The following is a 22,072-nucleotide window of genomic DNA, read 5'->3' as shown; positions in this document are numbered from 1 at the left end:
TTTTTAAAGATTTTATTTATTTATTTGAGAGCAAGAGAATGAGAGACAGAGAACATGAGAGGGAGGAGGGTCAGAGGGAGAAGCAGACTCCCCGCCAAGCAGGGAGCCCGATGCGGGACTCGATCCCGGGACTCCAGGATCATGACCTGAGCCGAAGGCAGTCGCTCAACCAACTGAGCCACCCAGGCGACCTTGTCACGGATTCTGATGTGCTTTAAAGTGGCATCTGAAAGCCTGGTATTCGGGGTGGCCAACCAGGAAACCGCTGCAAGAGTCAAAGACACGTGCCTGCTTTCTCGCTGTACCGGAATTGGAGGCTCAGACGCTCTATCAAAGCAGTAAGGGAACAAGTTGGAAGACTTGCCCTAAACCAATGAGGCACACTTCTTTCTGTGGCAGGCAAGGGTTTAGAAAAGCCCACTTAAATTGAGGGACACTTCAAAACGATGGCATGATGAGAAAAGGCACGACGATGTGCACGTGCTGCTGCTGGCTCTGCAGCGGTGCTGTCAGCCGCTGAGTGGACTTGCTGGTGGATGAGCCCCCCGAACCCATTGGTATCTCTCTTTTTCAGGATAGGATTTTTGGGCCTTGGCCTCATGGGAAGTGGCATCGTCTCCAACTTGCTAAAAATGGGTCACACAGTGACTGTCTGGAACCGGACTGCAGAAAAAGTAAGCATTCATGGGGGTGCTTGTCGGGCGGGGTGGGACGGCACCTTGACCCTTGGAGTTGGAGTGGCTTAAGGATAGGAATCTTCCTGTTACCTCCGCCCAGCGTTCTGCATGCGTAGAGTAGGAGAAGCCAAGCTCTTAGTTCAGGCAGGTGAAGCTGTAGGTATATGAGCTTAGGATATTTGTTTTTTTGTGTTTTCTTTTTCTAATTATTTAAATTCTTAACATACGTGGTAAAAATTGGTTTCAGGTGTAGAATTAAATGTTATATAATTTATATATCATCACAAGTGTCCTCCTCAATACCCATCACCCATTTAGCCCATTCCCTGCCCACCTCCTTCCATCAACTCTTAGTTTGTTCTCTATAGTTGAGAATCTCTAAGCTTTAGAGGTTATTATAAAAAGTAAACATTTAGGGGTGCCTGGGTGGCTCAGTTGTTGGGCATCTGCCTTCGGCTCAGGTCATGATCCCAAAGTTCTGGGATCGAGCCCCGCATGGGGCTCCCTGCTCCGCGGGGAGCCTGCTTCTCCCTCTCCCACTTCCCCTGCTTGTGTTCCCTCTCTCGCTGTGTCTCTCTCTGTCAAATAAATAAATAAAATCTTAAAAAAATAAAAAGCTCACTAGGATGTTCAGTGCAACTGGAACTCTTAAAAATAAATAAATAAAAAGTAAACATTTAAAAACACTTGGGTATAAAATGAAGTGAAAATTCTCCCTTCTCTGCCATTACCTGAGCTAGCTCACGTCAGGTGTTTGTATCCTTTTTTTTTATGCACATGCAAATATATATGTGTGTATATTAGTAATTCATTGATACTGAGTGCATAGTGTCTTTTGCACTCAGTGCAAAGATAGGTCTGCTTTTTAGTGGCTGCACTGTTCTGTCATTGGGATTGTATTAACAGCACTGTACAGTAGAGCATTCTGCAGTGCTGGAGATGTCCAGTGTCTGCCCTGTCCAGTGTGGTAGCCACTAGCCACATGTGGCTCTTCCAACACTTGAATCATGGCTAGTATGATGGAAGAATTGAATTTTTAATTTTATTTCACTTAAATGTAAATAGTCCCCCATGGCTAGTGCCCACCAAAGTGGACAGGACAGGTTTAGAAGTTCTTAACTTAAGGTGGTGGTCCACCACTTCAAGGATCTGTGCATGCCCTGAAATGGAATTCCAAGTCCAAATGTGTACCTTTTGTAAGGGAGAGAGGCCATGGCTCCTCCCATCGAGTTCCTATCCAAGAAAAGGTGAAGAATGGTAGTGAGTACCAAGAAACTAAAGCCCTATACTCACCAGGAGCACATGAAGAGAAATTGAGGAAGGACCAGCCTGTTGGGGAGCAGGTGTGGCTCAGCATGTGTTTACAAAGTGATTGAGTGAGCACCCGGTGTGCAGCTGGGTGCAGCTGAAAGGAGGATGGTTGCTGAAGGAGGTGGTAGGGCTAATAGGTTTGAATTAACAAATGTCTTGGCAAGGTAAAAAAAAAAAATTCACTCTATTGAAACAAAGGCCTTTTCAAGAATAACAAGGAACTGGTTGGAGAGTCAAGAGGGTTGGGGGGAAAGGGCACTGAAAACTGCTAAAAAGTTTAGGCTTCAGCTGCTGGGCATTGGGTACCTAAGGCAGGAGTGAGATCTCTCGTCCCATCAGCAGGATAGGTTGTGATTGAAGGTACGGGTAACCAGGAAATGTAGACGCAGACAGTTGCAGAAGCTGGGAGAGTCAGAGGGTTTCCCTTATAAGTACATTCCCCTTTGATAGAAGTGCCTCTGGTCAGCCTGTATCTTGATTGGAAAACCTAAATGTTATATAAACATGGCCATTCTTTCCAAATTAATTTATGGGAAAGCAGGAGAGCAAAGCATTTACGAATCTCGGTTTGGAATCAGACCTAAATCCAAGTCATAGCTGTCTTGCTCATTCTCTCCAGCAAGATTGTTTACCTTCCTAAGCCTCAGAGTTCTCATCTGTAAAATGATGACAGCAAAAGCAAAAGATTAGGAGCGCCTGGGCAGCGCATTCGGTGAAGGGTCTGACTCTTGGTTTCAGCTCGGGTCTGATCTCAGGGTCCTGGGATCGACCCCTACATCGAGCTCCATGCTCAGCGTGGAGTCTGCATTTCGGCTCAGGTCATGATCTCAGGGTCATGATATCAAGCCCCACATCAGGGGGGCTCATGATATCATCAGAGGGATTCTCTCCCTCTCCCTCTGCAGAATCTCCTCCCCCACTCACATTCACTCTTGCACTCTCTCTGTCAAGGGGAAAAAAAGCCATGTAATTCTTTTACAATCCCTGTGTAATTCTTGTTAAAGGATCTTGATAAAAAATTATTCCCTGGTATAGTAAATGGGAAACATACTTTCACTTTTTCAGAAAAGAAAAAGTAATGAGATCTCTTCAAAACAAAGTTTAAAACATAAAGCTATATACTTAAAGGCTAAGGTGCGTGTGTACCGTGATAAGGACACACACCCATCAGCTAAACTGGACAGCTAGGACTTCGTCTGATAGAGGTGGCTCGCTGCAAATCATTGAGATAGGAGAAAGGTCAGTCAGTAAGTTATGTTCAGAACAACTGGTTAGAAATTTGAGGAAGTATTAATCTCACTTCGTACCACCTAAAATAAATTCCACGTAGATTTAAAGGGATACCAACTGAAAATGGTTATAGCAAATATGATAGGGAAAGGGTAACATACTGATTTTATTAAACACATTGTTTGATAAATCCAAAATAAAAAATTGCACACAAAAGAAACAGGTATTAAATTTAAAAGGTTCAGTAATCAAGAGTAATCAAAATATATCAAACAGTTGCTGTTTTGGGCTGGTTAAATCATCAAGTAGGACATAATTTTTATGTATTTATGGATGCTTGTTTGTTGTTTTTAAATGATGTACTCAGTGCTGGTGATTTGAGACCTTGCTGATGATCATTATAGATTAACAGCTCCATTGGAAAGCCATTTGTCTACATTTATTAAGAGCTTTAAAGCTATTTGGAGCCTGTTTTATTCTACTTTCAGAGACCTAAATTGAAAACATAAAGGAAAGGTATTATACGTGAAGATATTTGTTGGAGTCATTTATAATCAAAAGCAGGCTAGATATCTAACTGCAGGAGAGCCATTAGATAAATTCAGGTGTATCTCAATGGAATATTCTGCAGCCATCTATTATAAATGATAATTATGAAAGGCTACAGTATGGATAAATGTAAATCACACACAGTATTAAAAGTTGGATACAGGGGCGCCTGGGTGGCTCAGTCGGTTAAGCGTCTGCCTTCGGCTCAGGTTACGTTTCCACGGTCCTGGGATCGAGCCCCACATTGGGCTCCCTGCTCAGCGTGGGGAGTCTGCTTCTCCCTCTCCCTCTGCTGCTCCCGCTGCCTGTGCTCTCCTGCTCTCACTCTGTCAAATAAATAAATCTTTAAAAAAAAAAAGATACAAAATAGTAGCTTCACATTATTCTAATTTTTTTAAATGCCTTGGAGAAGGAAATACACTGAAATATTAATGATGTTTTGTAGGGGCGCCTGGGTGGCTCAGACGGTTAAGCGTCTGCCTTCAGCTCAGGTCATGATCCCAGCGTCCCCCTGCTTGTGTTCCCTCTCTCTCTGTCTCTATGTCAAATAAATAAAATTTTAAAAAATCTTTGAAATATTAATGATGTTTTGTTATGAGATGTTCTGGGTAATTTTAATTCTCAAGGAAGAAAAGTTCATGCTTTTAGAAACCCCCAGAAACATCTTGGTAAGGAATGGCAGCCTCCCAGCCCCAGCCCTGGTTCCCCAGCACAATGTGGATAGCCTGGGACAATGGGCAGGTTTTGCCACAGCCAAGACAGCTACAGAGTGCTGCAAACAGGTACTGTTTACATCCTGTTCTTCAAACAGGAATCCTTCAGCAGACACTTGTTTTGTGCTTACTGTGAAGTAGAACATCGTTCTAGGCACCAGGTATGCAAAAACACAAGACGGTCCTTAAGGAGCCCCATCCACTTCCCTCAGAAAAGTCAGACCACCAGGGGCGCCTGGGTGGCTTAGTCGGTTAAGCGGCTGCCTTCGGCTCAGGTCATGATCCCAGCATCCTGGGATTGAGCCCTGCATCAGGCTCCCTGCTCAGCGGGAAGCCTGCTTCTCCCTCTCCCTCTCCCCCTGCTTGTGTTCCCTCTCTCACTGTCTCTCTCACTGTCAAATAAATAAATAAAATCTTAAAAAAAAAAAAAAAAAAGACCACCAGCTCTGGTATCCCTGGCTCCTAGCCTCAGCCTCCTACTTTGGGAGGCCAGCCAGGAGGACTGTGCAGTGTGTCTCTGGCCTGGCTGTTGCGTTTGTTGTGCACTGCCTGCAGCTCACATTAGGATCTGTGACTTTTGCAGTGTGATTTGTTCATCCAGGAGGGGGCCCGCCTAGGAAGAACCCCCGCTGAAGTCGTTTCAACTTGTGACATCACCTTTGCCTGCGTGTCAGATCCAAAGGCAGCCAAGGACGTAAGGATCCCTTCCCTCCCCTCAATGTCTCAGGTTGTGGCCAGGAAAGCTGGCTGGCCTCCCTGCCTTCTCCCCTGCCCATGAGTGAGTGTCTGTAGCATGTGGGAGGGTTGTATTTCCCATTTGAGGCCATCCCCCATTGTGAAAGTAATCTACATAAATTAAATACAGCCATCCTTTAATTCAGAACAGAGAATGAAAGTAACTAGGGTCCCTGAGATCTATGCTGACCATCCCCATGTATTCTTACTTGGTTCATGTGGCGAGGTCATATGTTTAGCTCTGGCTGTATTTGTATGTTTTATAAGTTCATGTACAATAGTCATCTTGTTAAATTGGTAACTAGTTTAATCCAAATAAATCCAAAGAAGCCCAAGAAAATAGTGAGGTTATCGTTTAAATGGGAGGTTTTTAGTAAAAAGGAACATGCATGTATTCTTTTTGAAGATAAATGGGAATAAAGTAGAGCTGTTTTTCTCTCTTAATGCTTATTTACTTGCTGCCCCCTCTCAGCCTTAATATTTAGCTCCTAATCAGGAAATGAGCCAAAAAAGTAACAGGATTCTGACCTTAGGTCTAAGGGGCTCCTGGGTGTCTGGCTGGGAGCCTGGGCTATTGCTTCTCCCTTGTGTCCCCACAGCTGGTGCTGGGCCCCAGTGGTGTGCTGCAGGGGATCCGCCCCGGGAAGTGCTACGTGGACATGTCAACAGTGGATGCTGACACAGTCACCGAGCTGGCCCAGGTAGCGGCCTCGTTCATGCTGGCCCTCCAGCGTCCTTGGCAGTTGGAGCCCAAGACTCAGGCTGATTGATTATGCCTGAGTATAGGCAACTTGATTACTCTAGAAGTCAAGCCAGGAGAGGACGAGAGGCCTGTAGCCTTGGGACTAGCCTGTCTTCACTTTCTACTTTCAGAGCCACAGCTAATCTGAATAGCCGCGAGAGGAGAGGTGCTGCCCGGCTGGGATGGGCATTAGGTCCTGTAGCTGCCTGCCCCACAATGAGAAGCAATCCAGGCTGCCAGCAGGGCCTTTTTGGTTTAAGCAGCCATCTACAGTTGTTACTAACAGTATTCTTCCTCCCTAAGCTGCTGGGCCAAGTGAGGGGGTGGTTACTTCTAGCCCTTGTGTGTTCTGAGAGTGGCTGAAGAGGGAAGGGCAGTGTCTGGAGGAGGTGTGGTCAGCCAAGCCATTGGCACGGTCATGCTTGGTCATTGCAAGAAATTCTAAGTCCATGGGAGTCTGTGGGGAGACCACCGCCCCCCACCCCCGCTTCTCTGTTTACTGCATGTAATTCAGGCATCTGTTTGGGGCCTCGGTGTGGAGGGCCAGGTGTTTCCACTTGAAACCCCTGTGAGAGGCAAGACCTTCAGAAGCTATGACTTTCCTTTCCAGGTGATTGTGTCCAGGGGGGGCCGCTTTCTGGAAGCCCCAGTCTCAGGGAATCAGCAGCTGTCTAATGATGGGATGTTGGTGATCTTAGCAGCCGGAGACAGGGGCTTGTATGAGGACTGCAGCAGCTGCTTCCAGGCAATGGGGAAGACCTCCTTCTTTCTAGGTAACACGCCTGCCCACCCATCGGGCCACTGCAGGCCCGGAGGCTGGGTGGGCCACATCCCCTCTAGACTGCACTGATGACAGCGTCAATCCCGCACGGCCTCTCTGCCTGGGGCCCCCATGGGAAGGTTTCCTTTGACTTGCACAGTCAGTGCCTGGAAGGAGGAAGAGCCTGAAGGGTCAGAGCCAGTTCTGTCAGGGGCAGGTGAATGGGGCCTCCCCTGGGTGTAGAGGTGGGTCCGAGCAGGGATGAGGGTGGGCAGAAAGTCTCTGCCCTCGGAATTCTTGGGAAGTGACCGTGATTCTCTGCCCTGGCCAGGTGAGGTTGGCAACGCAGCCAAGATGATGCTGATCGTGAACATGGTACAGGGAAGCTTCATGGCCACCATCGCTGAGGGGTTAACCCTGGCCCAAGTGACAGGCCAGTCCCAGCAGACACTCTTGGACATCCTCAATCAGGGACAGTTAGCCAGCATCTTCCTGGACCAGAAGTGCCAAAGTGAGTTGCCTTTGTCCTCTCCGTGCATTTTACTTGTGATTAGAGCTGAGAAACTGGGTCAGGCCTCTGTCACAGAGCGTTCTCTTCTTCAAGGGCTCACTGGTATGAAAGAGCCACCCTCTCTAATCAGTCTATGCACTCTACCAGAGGGGGTCCAGAGACATGGCAGATGGGTTTTGGGGGTACTGGCTGGGAACTGGTTGGTCTCTTCAGTGTCCAAGAGGGAGGAAATGCTAGATGTTGAGCCCTGACGGTACAGCAGATAGTTTCTTAGTTAGAGTCCATTTAATTCTTCTGATATGTGCTTTCCGTCCTCAGATATCCTGCAAGGGAACTTTAAGCCTGATTTCTACCTAAAGTACATTCAGAAGGATCTCCGCTTAGCCATTGCCCTGGGGGATGCCGTCAACCATCCTACTCCAATGGCAGCTGCAGCCAATGAGGTAACTGCAAGAGGCGGGGCCCAATCTGGCAGCCTTCCCTTGGTTTTTAGTCTTCCTCCCCTCTCTTTGCTTTGTGTCTCTTTGTGTCTCACCTCTTGAGGTGGAAGCTCACGTCATTGATTCTAGACAGGAGCATTTAAAAGCATACATTTCCTTCTGAGCCATGCTTATTTCCCTTGTGATTTCTTTGACCTGTGGATGACTTAAAAGTGTGTCAGATAATTGGAGTCGTCCTATGAATCTAATGGGTATTGATTACTGATGTATATCTGTTGTGGTTAAAAAAAACACATCCTGTGTGATTTTTAACTCTTTAAATTCATTCAGACTTGTTTTGTGGCCCAGCAGATGGTCTGTCTTGGTAGGTGTACCATGTGCACTTACGAAGACTCTGTTCTGCAGTCGTTGGGTGCTGTGTTCTGCAAATAATCAGTTAGGTTGAGGTTGGTAGTGTTTTTTAGGTCATCTTTACTGGCCTTTTTCTCTGGTTCTTTCAGTTGCTGAGAGATACTAAAATCTCCAGCTATGATTGTAGCATTGTCTGTTTTTCCCTTTAATTCTATTATCTTTGAAACTCTTGTGGTTGGGTCCTTAGCCATTTGTGATGGTCATATCTTCCTGATGAATTTGCCCTTTAATTATTATGAAATGTCCTTCCTTACCTTTGTCTACAAGCCTATAGCCTGGATTCACTATAGCTGCTACTGTGTTCATGGTATATCTTTTTCCATTCATTTACTTTTAACTTGTGTCTTTATATTTAAATTGTATTCTCTGTATACAGCCTGTCATTGGGGCTTGCATTTTTATCCATTCTGGCATCTGCCTGTTAATTGGAGTGTTTGGTCATTGACATTTGTTTGAGTGACAACAAAGCACCTACATATGCACTCTTTTAAAACAGTTGGGTTTGGGGGAAGGGTTATTTATTTGTTTTAATAAGTTTATTTTAAGTAATCTTATACCTGATGTGGGGCTCAAACCCAGGACCGTAAGATCAAGAGTTGGGTGCTCTACCAACTGAGCCAGCCAGGGGCCGTCGTTTAGAAGGTCAGCTTTCTCAGCCTGACAGAAGGGTAGCCTTAAAAAAGCTGAGCAATACTTCATTACTGTAGAGTTACAATCAAAACCGTATTTTGTGTAAAACACTATTATACGAAACACATAAATTCATTTATTTTAGAGGCTGTACCTTCTAGATAGTATAAGAGGATACACATTTTCATTCAAGTTAAACAAGTCTCAAGTGGATTGTTCCAGCATAGAAGTAAAGAAACACAGTTCTGCTCTTTTCAGATGTGGCTTTTCGTAATACGTAATCGGTCTCCTGTCCCTTCCGTGTCTGCCTGGACATCTCAGAGAACTTAACTTCACCTTTTCAGGTTGCAGTACAGTTTTCACGTTCCCCCCATTTGTTTTGCCTCGGATTCTCTCTTAGCAGTGGACTTCTCTGTGTATTTTATGTAATTTTTTTGTTGATCGTCTTTAATTGAAGTTACTTCTGAAGGGTCTGTGTGTGGCTTGTGTTGGCAGCTTTCTCTGTGAAGTGATTTCTGACTTGCCTCTGCCCTGACTGTAAGATTCATTGGCTTGAAAACAGGTATTTTGGTTAATTTCAGTGGAGCCTGTTGCTTTCTGGAGGGTGTGAATTTAGGCTCCTCACTGGAGCTCAGTGTTCAGGATCTTAAGGTTAATTAGTCCATTAACATTTAGTCTTTGTCTTAAAGTCTATTGATGTGTGGTTGGATTTGGAGGTACCGTTTTATCATTTGATTGCTATTTGTCCCTGCTGGCTTTTGTCTGTCTCTCCTTTTTTACTGCCTTTTGGATTATTTGAATATTTCTTAGAATTCCATTTTCTCCATTGGCTTTTTAATAATGCATTGTTTTTCTTTTATCTTTGCTCTAGGGATTGCAGTATGGAAGGATATGCAATATCCTTAACTTCATGGCCTACTTAGGGTTAATGTTGTACCTCTTCACATAAAACATAGATCCATTTCCCGCTCCCGCCCTCCTCCTTTAAGGCAAGGCTTTTTAACCTGGGCACCATTGCCATTTTGTTGTGGGAGCTGTCCTGCGCATTGCAGGATATTTAGCAGCAATATTAGCAGTGTCCTATACCCACTAGAAGCCAACAATGCCCCCTCAGTTGAGAAGAGGTCTGTAGACATTACCACGTGTCCTGTGGGGCAAAATAACCCCAGCTTGAGAAGCCCTGCTTTTTTTTTTTTTTTTTTTTTTTAAATTGTTAATAATTTGGGGAGAGGCGTTTAAATACACGTGCATGAGTTGGGGGGGGGGCGGGCAGAGGGAAGGGGACAAGCAGACTCCACACTGAGTGTGGGGTCTGATGTGGGGCTTGATCCCACGTGTCTGATATCATGACCTGAGCTGAAATCAAGAGTCGGATGCTCTGAGCCACTAACCACCCAGGTGCCCCAAGAGAACCCCTGCTTTGGGGTATAGATTTCCTGTGTGTTACATCTGCCTTTGTTCTAAACCTACCAGACAATGTTGGAATGTTTTAAGTGGTCATGTGTAATTTTTTTTTTTTTAAAGATTTTATTTATTTATTTATTAGAGAGCGAGCGAGAGAGGAGAGGGTCAGAGGGAGAAGCAGGCTCCCCGCTGAGCCGGGAGCCCGGTGTGGGACTCGATCCCAGGACCCTGGGATCATGACCTGAGCCGAAGGCAGTAGCTTAACCAACTGAGCCACCCAGGTGCCCCAATGTGTAATTTTTTTAATTAAGAGAAAAAATACTTTTCTATTTGTCTAATTTACCATTTCCAGTGTTCTCCATTCTTTTCTGAAGATTTGAATTTCTCTCTGGTATTGTTTCCTTTCAACTGGAAGAACTTGCTTCAGCATTCCCTGTAATGCAGGTCTGCTGGCAACGATTCGTTTTCTTTTCTCTGAAAAGGTCTTTATTTAGCCTTCATTTTGAGTTGACAGCTACACCTGAGCTATAATGGACACTCAATTGTCGTGGCTTCAACTGGACTATGTTTTTAAAAAGACAAAGATGCAGCTGACTCTGTGGGAGGAACCTTGTGTCCAACTGCATTTCCTCAGTGTGCCTGGACGCCACACTGCCCTGCTCAAATGGCTTTTTAATTCTCTTCACATTCGTTCGTAGTATTCACCTAGTGGCTCTGGAGTGGTTCTCAGCTGCCAAGCACTGTTCTAGGTTCTGGAGACATGTTGAGGGGCCACCTGTTCCCTTCCTTGTGGAGCTTACATTTCAATGGAAGGAGGCACAATATAAGCAGATAGTTTTTTAAACAATCTCTGAAGGTCAGAAGTATGAATAAAATAGAACAGAGGAAGAAAAAGTGACCAGGATCAAGCGGTACAGCCACTGCTTTCCATAGGCTGGTCAGGGAAGGCCTTGGAGCGGACTGGGAAGGAGCCAGCCATGCCTAGGGAAAGGCATCCCATGCAGAGGGAAGGGCAAGGGTAGTGGCCCAGAGAGTAACATGGGAAGACCCTGGAGGCAGGAAGAGACATGATTATAATTACTAACTCTGAGCACTTTACCTCCCTCGCTCCATTTAGTCCTCACGATAACCTTGTTATCTTCTCCATGACATGAAGGACTAGTGATGAAGACAGAAACTGAGGCACTTGGCTCAAGATCAGTGGAGGGTGGCCAGGAGTTGCACCCAGACAGCCTGGACTCCTGGCTGAGCCTGCCTGCCTGACCGCATCTAGAACTACCTCCACAAAGCAGATTGTGTGTTTAATTCAGCTCTGTGGTCAGAGACTGAGCCCATCTCCTTTTTTTCCAGGTGTACAAAAGAGCCAAGGCACTGGACCAGTCTGACAATGACATGTCTGCCGTGTACCGAGCCTATATACACTAAGCCCTTGATACCCCACCCCGCCCCCTCAGTCTTCCCTCTGACCCCTCCTCCTCACATGGGGTTGGGGTCCTGGGACTTAACTCTGGACCAGTCCACCTGTCTCCATCTCCTTTTATACAGACTTTGAGACTTGCCATCAGCACAGCACACAGCGTCACTCCTCCCCTGGAGGTCCTGGGGAGGGGAGGGGTGTCAGCAGAATTGGCCTTTGGGAAAGCTCTTGAGCTGGGCACTGGCCCTGGACTAGGTGGCTGTGTGTTCACACACACACACACACACACACACACACACGGTGGCTGTGTGTTCACACACACACACACGGTGGCTGTGTGTTCACACACACACACACGATGGCTGTGTGTTCACACACACACACACACGGTGGCTGTGTGTTCACACACACACACACGGTGGCTGTGTGTTCACACACACACACACACACACACATAGTGGCTGTGGGCACTGGCCCTGGACTAGGTGGCTGTGTGTTCACACACACACACACACACACACACACTGTGGCTGTGTGTACGTACACACACTCTCTCTCTCTCTCTCTCTCTCTCTCTCTCTCTCTCTTCCCCCCTCTACACACCACACACTGGCTCTCACCCCAGGATAGAAGCTGCCCAGAAACTGCTGCCTGGCTTTTTTTTTTTCCCCCTTCTGAGCTTGTCTTATCTCAGACCCTTTCCAGTCGAGGAACTAGAATCAGCAGTAAGAACTGGAAGCCTTTCCACTGCTTCCTTCCTTCAGAGCGAAGAGGCTGTGGTTATGTCCACATCCCGCCCTGGATCCCGCACGTGAAACAGAGGCTCTGGGTCAAGATGAGCCAGCACCGACTCCAAACAGAGGGTCCTCATGGGCCCTCCAACCTCAGGTGACCAGCTGATGAGGATTGTCATGTTTAAGCTACCAATGTGCAACCAACTCTCCATAAATGCCTTTGTGAACTGAAAAGAAATTGGCCAAGTTGAGCAGACACAGGGCTCTGGCTCTCTGGGGAGAGCAGCAAATCGCCAGCACATTAGGTGAGCCCCACAGAAGCCTACTCTCGTCACCGCTCTTGAGCACCTATCCCAGAAGTCACCGTCACTGCAGAGCCCTGGGCTGGGATCAGACTTCCTTGCTTTGGTGTAGGGAGAGCTCACTCCTCACCAGGCTCTTTTAGTATTTGGATTTGCATTCCAGCCCTTGGGAAGGGTATCCTGAGGGCCACCAGGGAGGAGTGAAGAGGGAGGAGAGTGGGGTTCCTTCCTGTTTTCCGTTATGCTGCAGACTTCCACCTCGTTCTGAAGAGTCACTCTGACTGGGTCCCCTCATAGCAGTCCCAACTTCTCCAGCCTGCTCCTGTACATGTTCCCCACCTGCCCATCTCTTCATTCTCCCTTCGTCCTTTTCTTCCCATGGAGACAGTGTTTCTGTCTGTCCCTTCTTTGGCCCATACCCAGCCTGACCAACAATGGCCATTTCTTAGGCTCAGCTGTTGAAACAGGAACGAGTGTCTTCACTTTAGCAGAAGCATAGTCTTCGATGCTTCCAGGGCCCCAGGGTCTCTCAGGAGGGAAGAGAACTGGGCCTGACCCAACCTGAACTCTCTGACCCTAAGAGGTGGATCTAAGACATCCTCGAGACCCTAATATTTCTCCTTGGACAGGGGACCAGAGGGGCTTGGAATGTGGCATAAAAACAAGGAGAAGTCACCTAAAGGATGTCAATGTTCTCTCCCTCTGCATGGGTTGCATTTTCCAAAGTCACACTTTGCAGGTCAGCGTTTCTAGTGAATATAGAGAATGAGACCACATTGGGGTGGGCCCCTCCCCCCTCAACCTTGGCCCATTTGCGCCGATCAGAACCCAGGCTAGGGCATCTCAGAAGACATAGAGGGAGGGCAAGGAAGATGCCTGCGTGTTTTTGGCATAACTTCACTGGGATTTGGAATTCTTTTCTGTCTGAACACAAAGCCTGTTCTAGTCCTAGCCGGACATTTTGGGGAGGGTGGGGGGTGGGGGTGGGGAAGATACTGTAATGAAACTGGTTAGTCAATGTTGTCTTAATATTGTTGACAATTCTGTAAAGTTTCTTTTTATGAGTATTTCTGTTTAAGCTATTTCATCTTTGTTTTGAAATCCTTCCCTTTTAGGAGAAAATGTGACACTTGTGAAAAAGCTTGTAAGAAAGCCCCTCTTGCGCGACCCCCTTTTTTTTTTCCTTTAAACCTCCTTTAAATGACAAATCTAGGTAATTAAGGTTGTGAATTTTTATTTTTGCTTTGTTTTTAATGAACATTTGTCTTTCAGAATAGGATTGTGTGATAATGTTTAAATGGCAAAAACATGATTTTGTGCAATTAACAAAAAGCTACTGCAAGCAAAATAAAACGTTTCTTGGTAACACAATTGTGACTGATTACCTCGGCAGTGGTTACTGCCTGCGCCCAGAGGAGGGAGGAGGGCCGGGAGCGCCGGGACTCTCGGCTCAGTGGGCTCCTTCCTCCCGACCCAACGGAACCCGAGAGCTCAGCGCGCGGAGGGCGAGGCCGAGCAGGAACAGGCTGCCCCGCCAGCCAATCGCCGGGCGCGGCGAGAACAAGCCATCCCGATGGCCAATCAATGAGAGCAAGCGGAGCAGGGCGCCCTATCAGAGCTGGGGAGGGGCGGGGCAAGCGGCCGCCGCGCTCCACCCCGAGAGTGGCGGGGGATGCGGCGCCCAGCGCCCCGGGTAGGTGCCGGCGGCCGCTTGGGAGAGCCGGCGCAAGCGGGTTCGCGCAGCCGCCAGCCTCGATTTGGAGCGCCAGCTCGGCCGGTCGGAGGCGGGGGAGGGGGCCTGAGAGCGGGGCGGGCGCGCGCGGAGCCAATCGGCGGCGGGGGTGGGCTCGGGCGCCGCGGGCGCACTGACGGCCGGTGGACCGAGCCTCAAGCGGACGGCGAGCCGGGGACCGTTGCTGAGCGGCGGCGATGGCGACCGCGATGTCAGCGACGAAGGCGGAGCGAGCGGTGCTGGTGAGGCGCGCGGGCGGGGCGGGGCGAGGCGGGGCTGGGGACGGCGGGGCTGGGGACGGCGGGCCCGGGCGGCTGACCGCCGGCCTGTCCCCGCAGGAGGAGGAGTTCCGCTGGCTGCTGCACGACGAGGTGCACGCAGTGCTCAGGCAGCTGCAGGACATCCTCAAGGTAAGGCTTCTGGCGGGCCGGCGCCGCTGCGGCTCCTTCCCGGGCCACCGCGCCTGCCTCCCGAGCGCTGCTGTGGACGCGACGCGCGTTGTGCAGACCAGGCCCTACCCCAGTGGACTTGGCGTCCAGTCGGGGCACCACTACATGATTGCCCACTTAATCACAAGCAGCTGTATGAGAGTGCTGGGCTGGGCCTGGAATGAGCCCCCGGCTAGGGGGTCGGGGTTGGGGTCAAGGAATGCTTCCTTTGAAGCTGTGATCTCAAGGTCTCCAGCATCGTACTCAACCTCATGGGGCCTCCCTTTCGCAAGAACGAGATTGCAGTACCGGCCTCACGGGGCTGTTCTGAAGATAAGTCAACTCACAAAAATGTCCAGGCATTGCTTGCTATGGCCAGAATTTCGAGTTACCATGAGTACTGTCATTCCCTGACTCTGCTCCCTACACTGGAGCATCTTAACCAAGCCTGGAGGTCATCTCTGTTCTATATCCCTGACTGAGTTGGGCATGAGGGAGGCGTCCAGGGAATGTGGAAGCAACAGCTATCCACTCTGGTAGGACCTGAAACTCAGGTGGTGGGGGAGGGGCCAGAGAAATGGGAAGGTGCCCTGGAGGCTTGAGAGGAGCCCACTTTGTCCCTACCCTGGCCAACCCAGGAATGGGGCTTCTGGAAGGAGTGGTGAGCTGGATTGGGTGAACTTTACTCCACTGCCCTCTGCCCCTCCAGGAGGCCTCGCTCCGCTTCACTCTGCCATGCTCTGGTACAGGCACCGAGGGGCCTGCCAAGCAGGAGAACTTCATCCTTGGCAGCTGTAGGTGAGCCAGCCTGAGCAGAACCAAGAGGGATGGACTGCTTGGAAGGGGGACACCTGGGATACTGCACAGCCAAGGCCCTGCCATGCAGACTGATTTCAGCCCCAACATCTAGAGGGTGTGCTGTGGGACAGCCTGGGCCATCCTGTGACAGCCAGGGGCAACCTGCTGGGAGGGCTAGGTGGTGGGAAAGGGCAGCCGCAGGCACTGCTCTGACCCCCGCGTGTTGCAGCACAGACCAGGTGAAGGGCGTGCTGACTCTGCAAGGGGACGCGCTGAGCCAGGCGGTGAGTCCCCCAGCCCCACTTCCCCCTTTCCCTGCTGCTGGAGGATCCAGTGGGGAAGAGTGTGGGGGCCTCCTGCTGAGCTTTGCCTTTACCAGTTGGCTGTGTGACTCTGGGCAGGATCCTTGACCTCTCTGGGCCTCAGTTTCCTCATTTGTGAAATAACAACCCACCCCGCCAAACCTCCTCTGGAATTGGTGTGTGGCTTCAGTGAGAGGTGCTGGAAGAGGGATGCTTTGCACACAGCCTGGCCCTGAGTCTGGGCCCAGTGAAGCGTGGGCAATGGCGGGATTAGGCTGGCCCCAATTCAAAGTGGAATCAGCCAACACCTGAGCTCCGTCTGTGCCAGGCCCCAAGATGTGGGGGAAGGTGCCTCTCCTCCAGCAGTGGGTGTTCAGTCCATTGGCCTGTATCCATGCTCCCTTTCTGCCCACAGTCACACCTCCTCCCAGCTGAGGCCACCTTCCCCTTTCTCTTTTCCCTTTCGTTTCTTTGTGGCTCCTCTTGGGCCTGAGTTCCTGTTTCCTGACCTCTCTGTTCACACCCCAAATGGCCAAGGTGCTGGGAGACTTTCTGCCCTGTGGAATGACTGGGGCCTGAGCCACCACACACACCCCGTGTCTGCCCCCTGCTCAAGGTCTCAGAGTGGCCAGAAGCAGGAGGGCGGTCCTCCTGCTTATACACTCTTGCCCGTCAGGACGTGAACCTGAAGATACCCCGGAACAACCAGCTGCTGCACTTCGCCTTCCGAGAGGACAAGCAGTGGAAGCTACAGCAGGTAGTTAGGCCCTTCCCCTGCCAGGGCTCAAGCCACAAGCTCAGGCAGGCAGGGGCAGGCCTGAGCAGCACTGAAGCCTCCTGGTGCGGCCATGGGGGACTTAAGGCCGCAGCAAGCCTGGGAGGGTGTTTCCTAGCAGCAAAGCTGGCGCAGGCAGTGCCTGGGGCTCCAGAGCCTCACCTAGAGGGAGGTGAGAACCTATTCTGTCTGTAGGCCCCTGGGCCCCAATGGGAACCACAGGGATCCTCTGGAACAAGGAACTCCCCTTCCCAGAGCCTCCAGGGGCTTCCACTGGCTCCTGGGGACAAAGTCCATGCTCCCTACCAGCTCCTGTGTGATTAGACCCTGCTCCTCCACCTCAGGGCCTTTGCCCATGCTCCTTGCTCTGCCTGGAGCCTTCTCTTGCTGCTTTTCTCATCACTTGGGTGATGCCCAAGAGGCATTTCCCTCAGGCCTCCCTTGACCTCCAGCTAAAGAGGCTCCTCCTCCCCCACCCTGCAGAGTCACCCTCTTGTCCTTGTGCAAGTCACTCAGTGTGTTATTTTGTGCCTTTGCTCTGCTACCATCTGTTCTCCTTTAGAAGGTGAGCTGTGCGATGGCAGGCCTGCCAGAGTCTGTGCCATGTGCCCAGCACCCAGTCAGGGCCTGGCTTCGGGGGGCACAGAAAGGACAGCTGGCGGGGAAGGGTCAGGCAGGCAATACTTCGGGGTGAGGGCCCGTCATCTGGGGCCCTGGAGACTGTGGCTTCTCTGAAGTTGGCATCTCTTCCTCCTGAGGCCCAGCCCACTGACCTCTCAGTGGGCATTTTTTTCAGATCCAGGATGCCAGGAACCACGTAAGCCAGGCCATTTACCTCCTTGCCAACCGGGATGAAAGCTACCAGTTCAGGACAGGAGCAGAGGTCCTCAAGGTGAGCTGCCTACAGGAACAGGAGAAGCAGGATCCCTACGCCTACCCCTGGCCCTGACCCCTGACCAGGCCCCTGGAGAGCTCTGCCCCCACATCCTCAGGTGCAGCTGATGGTGGACCCATCACTTCTCAGTGTGCACATATCCAAGCAGACACAGTCAAATGAGTCACAGCCCGGGTTCCAGACTCAGACCTGGGTTCTGATCCCAGGGCCTCCACTGTAAGCTGTGCAACCCCAGGTCACTTTCTTAGCCGTTCTGTGCCTCAGTAGCCTCACCTATAAAAGGGGGCCATGGTGTCGCCACTAGCAGTTGGGATAATGCAGGTGGAGCAGCCCCTGGCACATGCTCAGTGAATAGCAGCTGCTAGCAGCTCTACTAGCCATAGGGAAACCCTTGTGATTTGCAAAGTGAATTCACATGGTGTGGAGGGAAGAGCTGCTCTTATATGCCCCAAACTCGTGCTTTAGCTCTGTCCCTGACTTGCTCTGTGTCTGTAGGTGATTCACCTACCCTCTCTGGACCTCTGGGTCCTCATATGAAAACTTAGAACTAGATGGACTAAAGTCCCTCCCAGAACTGGGACCACTCTGGGTGTAGGCAGTGCAGCCCCCATGCCTCCATCCAAAATTTCCCTTTCCTAGAAGCCAGGTCACCCCCACCCCCATCGCAACATCTGAAGCAGTGGAAGTTGGGGCTCTGGGGAGTTCAGGCCAGAGCTTTGGTCCGTGGCAAAGGAAAAGGATGAGTTCCAGATGGTTCCACTGTTCACTAGCTATGTGACCTTACCTCTCTGGAGCTTCACCTTTGAAAACGGTCTGGTGCCCACCTTAAGACCTCAACTTACCCATCCTATCACCTCCTCCAGGAAGCCCTCCCTGGCTCCTTGCACCCAACTGGGATTAAGGCCTCTTCCTCTAAGCTCCTTCATTGCCTGCACCCCCATCCACAAAGCCCTCATGCCCTTGGGACTAACTCCAGGGATCTTCCATCTTCCATTCCGCATTGGACCAGCACCCAGGATCCCATGCAATAGAACCTCCTGGACAGATGGTGAACAGTGCAGACATCCAGTCCCCCACCCGCAGCTAGAGCCCAAATATGTGCACCTTTAACAAGCCCCACACTGTAGGGGTTCAGGCCTTGAGAGTGTGACCACCCGGGGCAGGAGCTGGGAACTACCATGACTTGGTCAGTACCTATGCGGGAGGGCGGGGGCTGCCCTTGCAGCAGCTATGACTGGCCCCCTCCCCACAGCTGATGGACGCTGTGATGCTGCAACTGACCAGAGCCCGCAACCGGCTCACCACCCCGGCCACCCTTACTCTGCCTGAGATCGCTGCCAGTGGCCTCACGGTCAGTGCCTTAGGGCAGCCCCTGCTCCAGGAGAGGGAATGCCGCTGAGGAGCCCAGCTTGCCCCCTGGGAGGGACACGGGTGTGACGGGGTCCTGGAAACCCCAAACTGTTGTCAGTCGGAGGTCTAGGTCTATGCCACAATTTTCTGGGATAAGGTCCTTGGCTTCCATCTTGCATCCCCCAGATACCCCTGGTCTGGGTCAGTGGTTCCCAAGCCTGGTGCAGGAAGCTACCCGGGGCACGGGGAAGAGTCTGGAAGCCCCAGTCTATAGGCTGAGGAATGGGGTCCCCCAGGCGGTTCTGCCTGGCCCCTCATCCCACCTGCTTGCCCGGTCCTCGTCCCCAGCGGATGTTTGCCCCTGCCCTGCCCTCCGACTTGCTTGTCAACGTCTACATCAACCTCAACAAACTCTGCCTCACCGTGTACCAGCTGCACGCCCTGCAGCCCAATTCCACCAAGGTGAGGGGGACCCCACTTGCCCCCCACCCCCAAGTGCCTTGCAGCCTCTTGGGCCTGACTGGGTCTGGTGCTCTTCTGCTTAGAACTTCCGCCCAGCTGGAGGCGCTGTGCTCCACAGCCCTGGGGCCATGTTGTAAGTACGGGGGGCGGGGGGGGCCCCTGGAGCACCCTGCCCGCCCCAACTTTCTGCACCTTGGGGGCTGGGGGGGGCGGGCTGGTCAGGCCACCCCCAGGGACCCTCCTCCTCCCCCCAGTGAGTGGGGCTCCCAGCGCCTGGAGGTGAGCCACGTGCACAAGGTGGAGTGTGTGATCCCATGGCTCAACGACGCCCTCGTCTTCTTCACTGTGTCCCTGCAGCTCTGCCAGCAGCTCAAGGATAAGGTGGGGTGGGGACTGTGGGGGCGGGGCGGGCCTCTCTCTCAGACAGATGGGGCCAGCCAGATAGTAGGCTGCTAAGCCTTCTCATTTTGGAGGGATTCCAAGGACTCTTGTCACACTCCCAAAGCACCCCCAAATCTTAAGGTCCTTTGTACCTTCCACACACACCAGGCAGATGGGCCACAATGTGGCTGAGCAACAATACCCTCTCCCCCTGACACATTGCCCTTGAATGACCTTGAAATCTCACCTGGGTCAGAGGGTTCAGCAGGGGTGAAGCCCCCTAACACCTCCATTCACCATGTGCCCCCACCTCTCTCCCTCCCCAGATCTCCGTGTTCTCCAGCTACTGGAGCTACAGGCCTTTCTGAGCAGAGCACCCGAGAGCCTGACCCCCAGAGAAATGGCCCTTGTCCCCCTCACCCATCCCCCCAAGAATGCTGGCCAGAGCCAGAACCGGGCAGCCTGGGCTATTATTTATTTCCCTCTTCTCCCCATCCTGCCCATCACATTTGCACAGATGGAAATGAACACTGGCACCACTGAGAGACAGGGATGCTGACTTGCTTTTCATTTTGTAGGGGGTGGTCTGGAAGGTGGGGCGGGGGGGGTCAGGAAGGCAGAGCCCAGAGGTGGCCCACATTCCAAACCCTGCCCTCCCTGCACAGCGGGAACCTTTGGACTCAGGGTGGCGCCAGGCCCAGGGCTCTCCTTCCCCCTCCTTTTTCTGCCTTCTGAGCTGCCCAGGATGGTACGCGCAGTGGCACGCCCCCCCCTCCAGTGGAGGGTGAGGAGTGGATGGTGGCCCTAAGCTGTGAGTCAGGAGGGCAGACAGAAGCCATCCACCGCCAGCTGTGGTGCCCTTGAATGTGTTTGCTCCATATCCCTGACAAGGCCTCCAGGAAATAAAGATCATCTGACTTTACCTGGAGCGTCTGTCTGTCTGTCTGTCTGAGTGAAGACCAAGCTGGGGATCCCAAATAGTCAGGACCTGGGGGGGGTACCCAATGATGGAGCCCCTGGCCTCCCTGTCCCACCTTTGAGGGGGTCCTCAGGCCGCTAGGGGACTGAGTGGGCTGGGGACAAGGTTTCGGCCTTGGGTTGGGCCCCTGAGCTGGAGCCCAGCTTCGCCTCCTGTCAGCAGCTGCTGTGTGACCTGGAGCCGTGAGGGAGCAGGTGGGCATCCGGAGAAAGCAGTGAGCGCCCACACTGCCCACCCCTGACGGGAAGCTCGGAACACACTCCAGACTCAGGCTCTGGGCAAACAAGGCTTTGTTACTGTTGCCCAGCAGGACACAGGCAGGGGGGGGCTGGTGGGCTCGCCGTGTTAAGGTTCCAGGGCCAAGTTATCCACTCCCCTGGGGTGTTCCTGCAAGAGAGGCTTCACTCGTGTGTGCCCTGCCGGCCGCTCTCCACAGGAGCCCCAACACCCTCCTCTCCCCAGGGCAGTTCCAGACTGTCCCTGACACCTGCCCAGCCCCGGGGGCCAGTGGGGTTCACCTGCTCAGGGCTCACCTGCTCGGGGCTCACCTTCTGGGGTCTGGAGGCACGGCGACTGCAGGAGCTGTGGCAGCAGCAGTGGGTACAAACGAGCAGCATCAGGAGCAGCACGGTGCCTGGGGGTGGGACAGGTGCCCAGATATGGCCCTCGGCCAGGTCTAGGACAGGAAGTCAAGAGGGGCCGGGGGCCAAGGCCCCACTCACCGAGGAAAATGAGGAAGATGATGAAGGCAGCAGTGTCCCAGTTGGACTGGAACAGCTCATGGCTCCTCAGTTTCCCCAGCACTTCCTGGGCTGTGGTCTCCAGCTCTTTCTCCAGGTCTTCCGCCAAGTCCATCTCAGCTTGAGGCCTCTGGGTGCCACCTGCCCCGGCCCCCCAGGGGCTGCCTCAGAACCCTGTTCTCTGGAGCTGGGCTGCATCCAGGCCTCCCGCAGTCCAGCCCCTGCCCTGCCCCTGCCCCCCTCCCACGCCACCCCTCGGCCCCTGCCCTGTCCCTTCCCGCTGCCCCCCCTAGACCCCCACCAGCCTCCGAGCTCCCCCAGCCAGGCAGGTCCCTGGTCCGGAGAACACCAACTACTTCCTGCTTCCGGATCCGCGAAAGTTGCCACCTGAGGCCCTTGCACCTTGGCAACCAGTCCCACCCTTCCCAGGGGGTGGCCAGACGCCGGAGGGCGGGGCCTGTGCCCAGCAGGTGTGCTTACAGCCTCCCGACAGCAGCAGGTGCTGCGGGACCCAGGGAGGTAGCCACGGCCCCCTAAGCCTCTTCATGGGCGGATTTTTCCCTTTCTCTCAGTAGACCAGATGAGCAGCCTGGAACACAGTGTGCCCTGGGCCTCTGCGGACCTCATGAATGAAGACAGGAGGGAGGGAAGAAGACAGTAGGAA

General features: G+C 51.9%; 3 protein-coding genes across 11 annotated transcripts in view; 2 read left to right on the top strand and 1 right to left on the bottom strand.

Moving 5' to 3' along the window:
- GLYR1 (glyoxylate reductase 1 homolog) overlaps positions 1-11,871 on the top strand; it is a 33,247-nt gene extending 21,376 nt beyond the window's left edge. For 3 of the 6 annotated variants that reach the window (XM_044915058.1, XM_044915062.1, XM_044915061.1), the window contains 7 exons: positions 575-674; positions 5,064-5,174; positions 5,815-5,916; positions 6,568-6,730; positions 7,049-7,228; positions 7,547-7,671; positions 11,464-11,871. In XM_044915058.1, coding sequence (XP_044770993.1) covers positions 575-674; positions 5,064-5,174; positions 5,815-5,916; positions 6,568-6,730; positions 7,049-7,228; positions 7,547-7,671; positions 11,464-11,538 — 856 coding nt within the window. In that variant the 3' untranslated portion in view covers positions 11,539-11,871. The remainder of the gene's footprint in view (positions 1-574; positions 675-5,063; positions 5,175-5,814; positions 5,917-6,567; positions 6,731-7,048; positions 7,229-7,546; positions 7,672-11,463) is intronic. The other 3 variants (XM_044915063.1, XM_021698319.2, XM_044915059.1) reach the window with 2 other exon arrangements.
- A 2,555-nt stretch (positions 11,872-14,426) lies between these two features.
- ROGDI (rogdi atypical leucine zipper) lies at positions 14,427-20,610 on the top strand. Of its 3 annotated transcripts, none has more exons than XM_021698321.2 (11): positions 14,427-14,540; positions 14,637-14,708; positions 15,436-15,524; positions 15,754-15,808; positions 16,503-16,583; positions 17,398-17,493; positions 18,749-18,847; positions 19,195-19,308; positions 19,392-19,441; positions 19,563-19,689; positions 20,016-20,610. In XM_021698321.2, exons 1-11 carry the CDS (start codon positions 14,496-14,498, stop codon positions 20,055-20,057), a joined length of 870 nt encoding a protein of 289 aa, XP_021553996.1. In that variant the 5' UTR covers positions 14,427-14,495; the 3' UTR covers positions 20,058-20,610. The 3 variants fall into 3 exon arrangements, with proteins under 3 accessions (XP_021553996.1, XP_021553998.1, XP_021553995.1); XM_021698323.2 differs by having other exon boundaries at positions 19,279-19,308; positions 19,666-19,689; positions 20,016-20,580; XM_021698320.2 differs by having other exon boundaries at positions 19,666-19,689; positions 20,016-20,580.
- On the bottom strand, positions 20,157-21,736 carry SMIM22 (small integral membrane protein 22). Of its 2 annotated transcripts, none has more exons than XM_021698324.2 (4): positions 21,710-21,736; positions 21,391-21,549; positions 21,202-21,302; positions 20,157-21,055 (listed from the first exon to the last, which is right to left on the bottom strand). In XM_021698324.2, exons 2-4 carry the CDS (start codon positions 21,521-21,523, stop codon positions 21,014-21,016), a joined length of 276 nt encoding a protein of 91 aa, XP_021553999.1. In that variant the 5' UTR covers positions 21,524-21,549; positions 21,710-21,736; the 3' UTR covers positions 20,157-21,013. The 2 variants fall into 2 exon arrangements, with proteins under 2 accessions (XP_021553999.1, XP_021554000.1); XM_021698325.2 differs by having other exon boundaries at positions 21,217-21,302.
- Positions 21,737-22,072: the final 336 nt, after the last annotated feature.

Source organism: Neomonachus schauinslandi, chromosome 5 (genome assembly GCF_002201575.2).
Source record: "Neomonachus schauinslandi chromosome 5, ASM220157v2, whole genome shotgun sequence".
Classification (NCBI taxonomy): domain Eukaryota; kingdom Metazoa; phylum Chordata; class Mammalia; order Carnivora; family Phocidae; genus Neomonachus; species Neomonachus schauinslandi.
This window is presented reverse-complemented; position numbering and strand designations above follow the sequence as displayed.

Bases quoted from the DNA above. Each gene is read 5' to 3' on its own strand.
- ROGDI (XM_021698320.2), top strand. From the start codon at position 14,496: ATGGCGACCGCGATGTCAGCGACGAAGGCGGAGCGAGCGGTGCTG. The intron at 17,494-18,748 runs GTGAGCTGCCTA...CCCTCCCCACAG, and splicing joins CAGGAGCAGAGGTCCTCAAG to CTGATGGACGCTGTGATGCT. The intron at 19,309-19,391 runs GTGAGGGGGACC...TCTTCTGCTTAG, and splicing joins TGCAGCCCAATTCCACCAAG to AACTTCCGCCCAGCTGGAGG.
- SMIM22 (XM_021698324.2), bottom strand. From the start codon at position 21,523: ATGGACTTGGCGGAAGACCTGGAGAAAGAGCTGGAGACCACAGCCCAG. The intron at 21,303-21,390 runs GTGAGTGGGGCC...TCCCACCCCCAG, and splicing joins CATCTTCCTCATTTTCCTCG to GCACCGTGCTGCTCCTGATG. The intron at 21,056-21,201 runs GTGAGCCCTGAG...CCTCTCTTGCAG, and splicing joins AGAAGGTGAGCCCCGAGCAG to GAACACCCCAGGGGAGTGGA.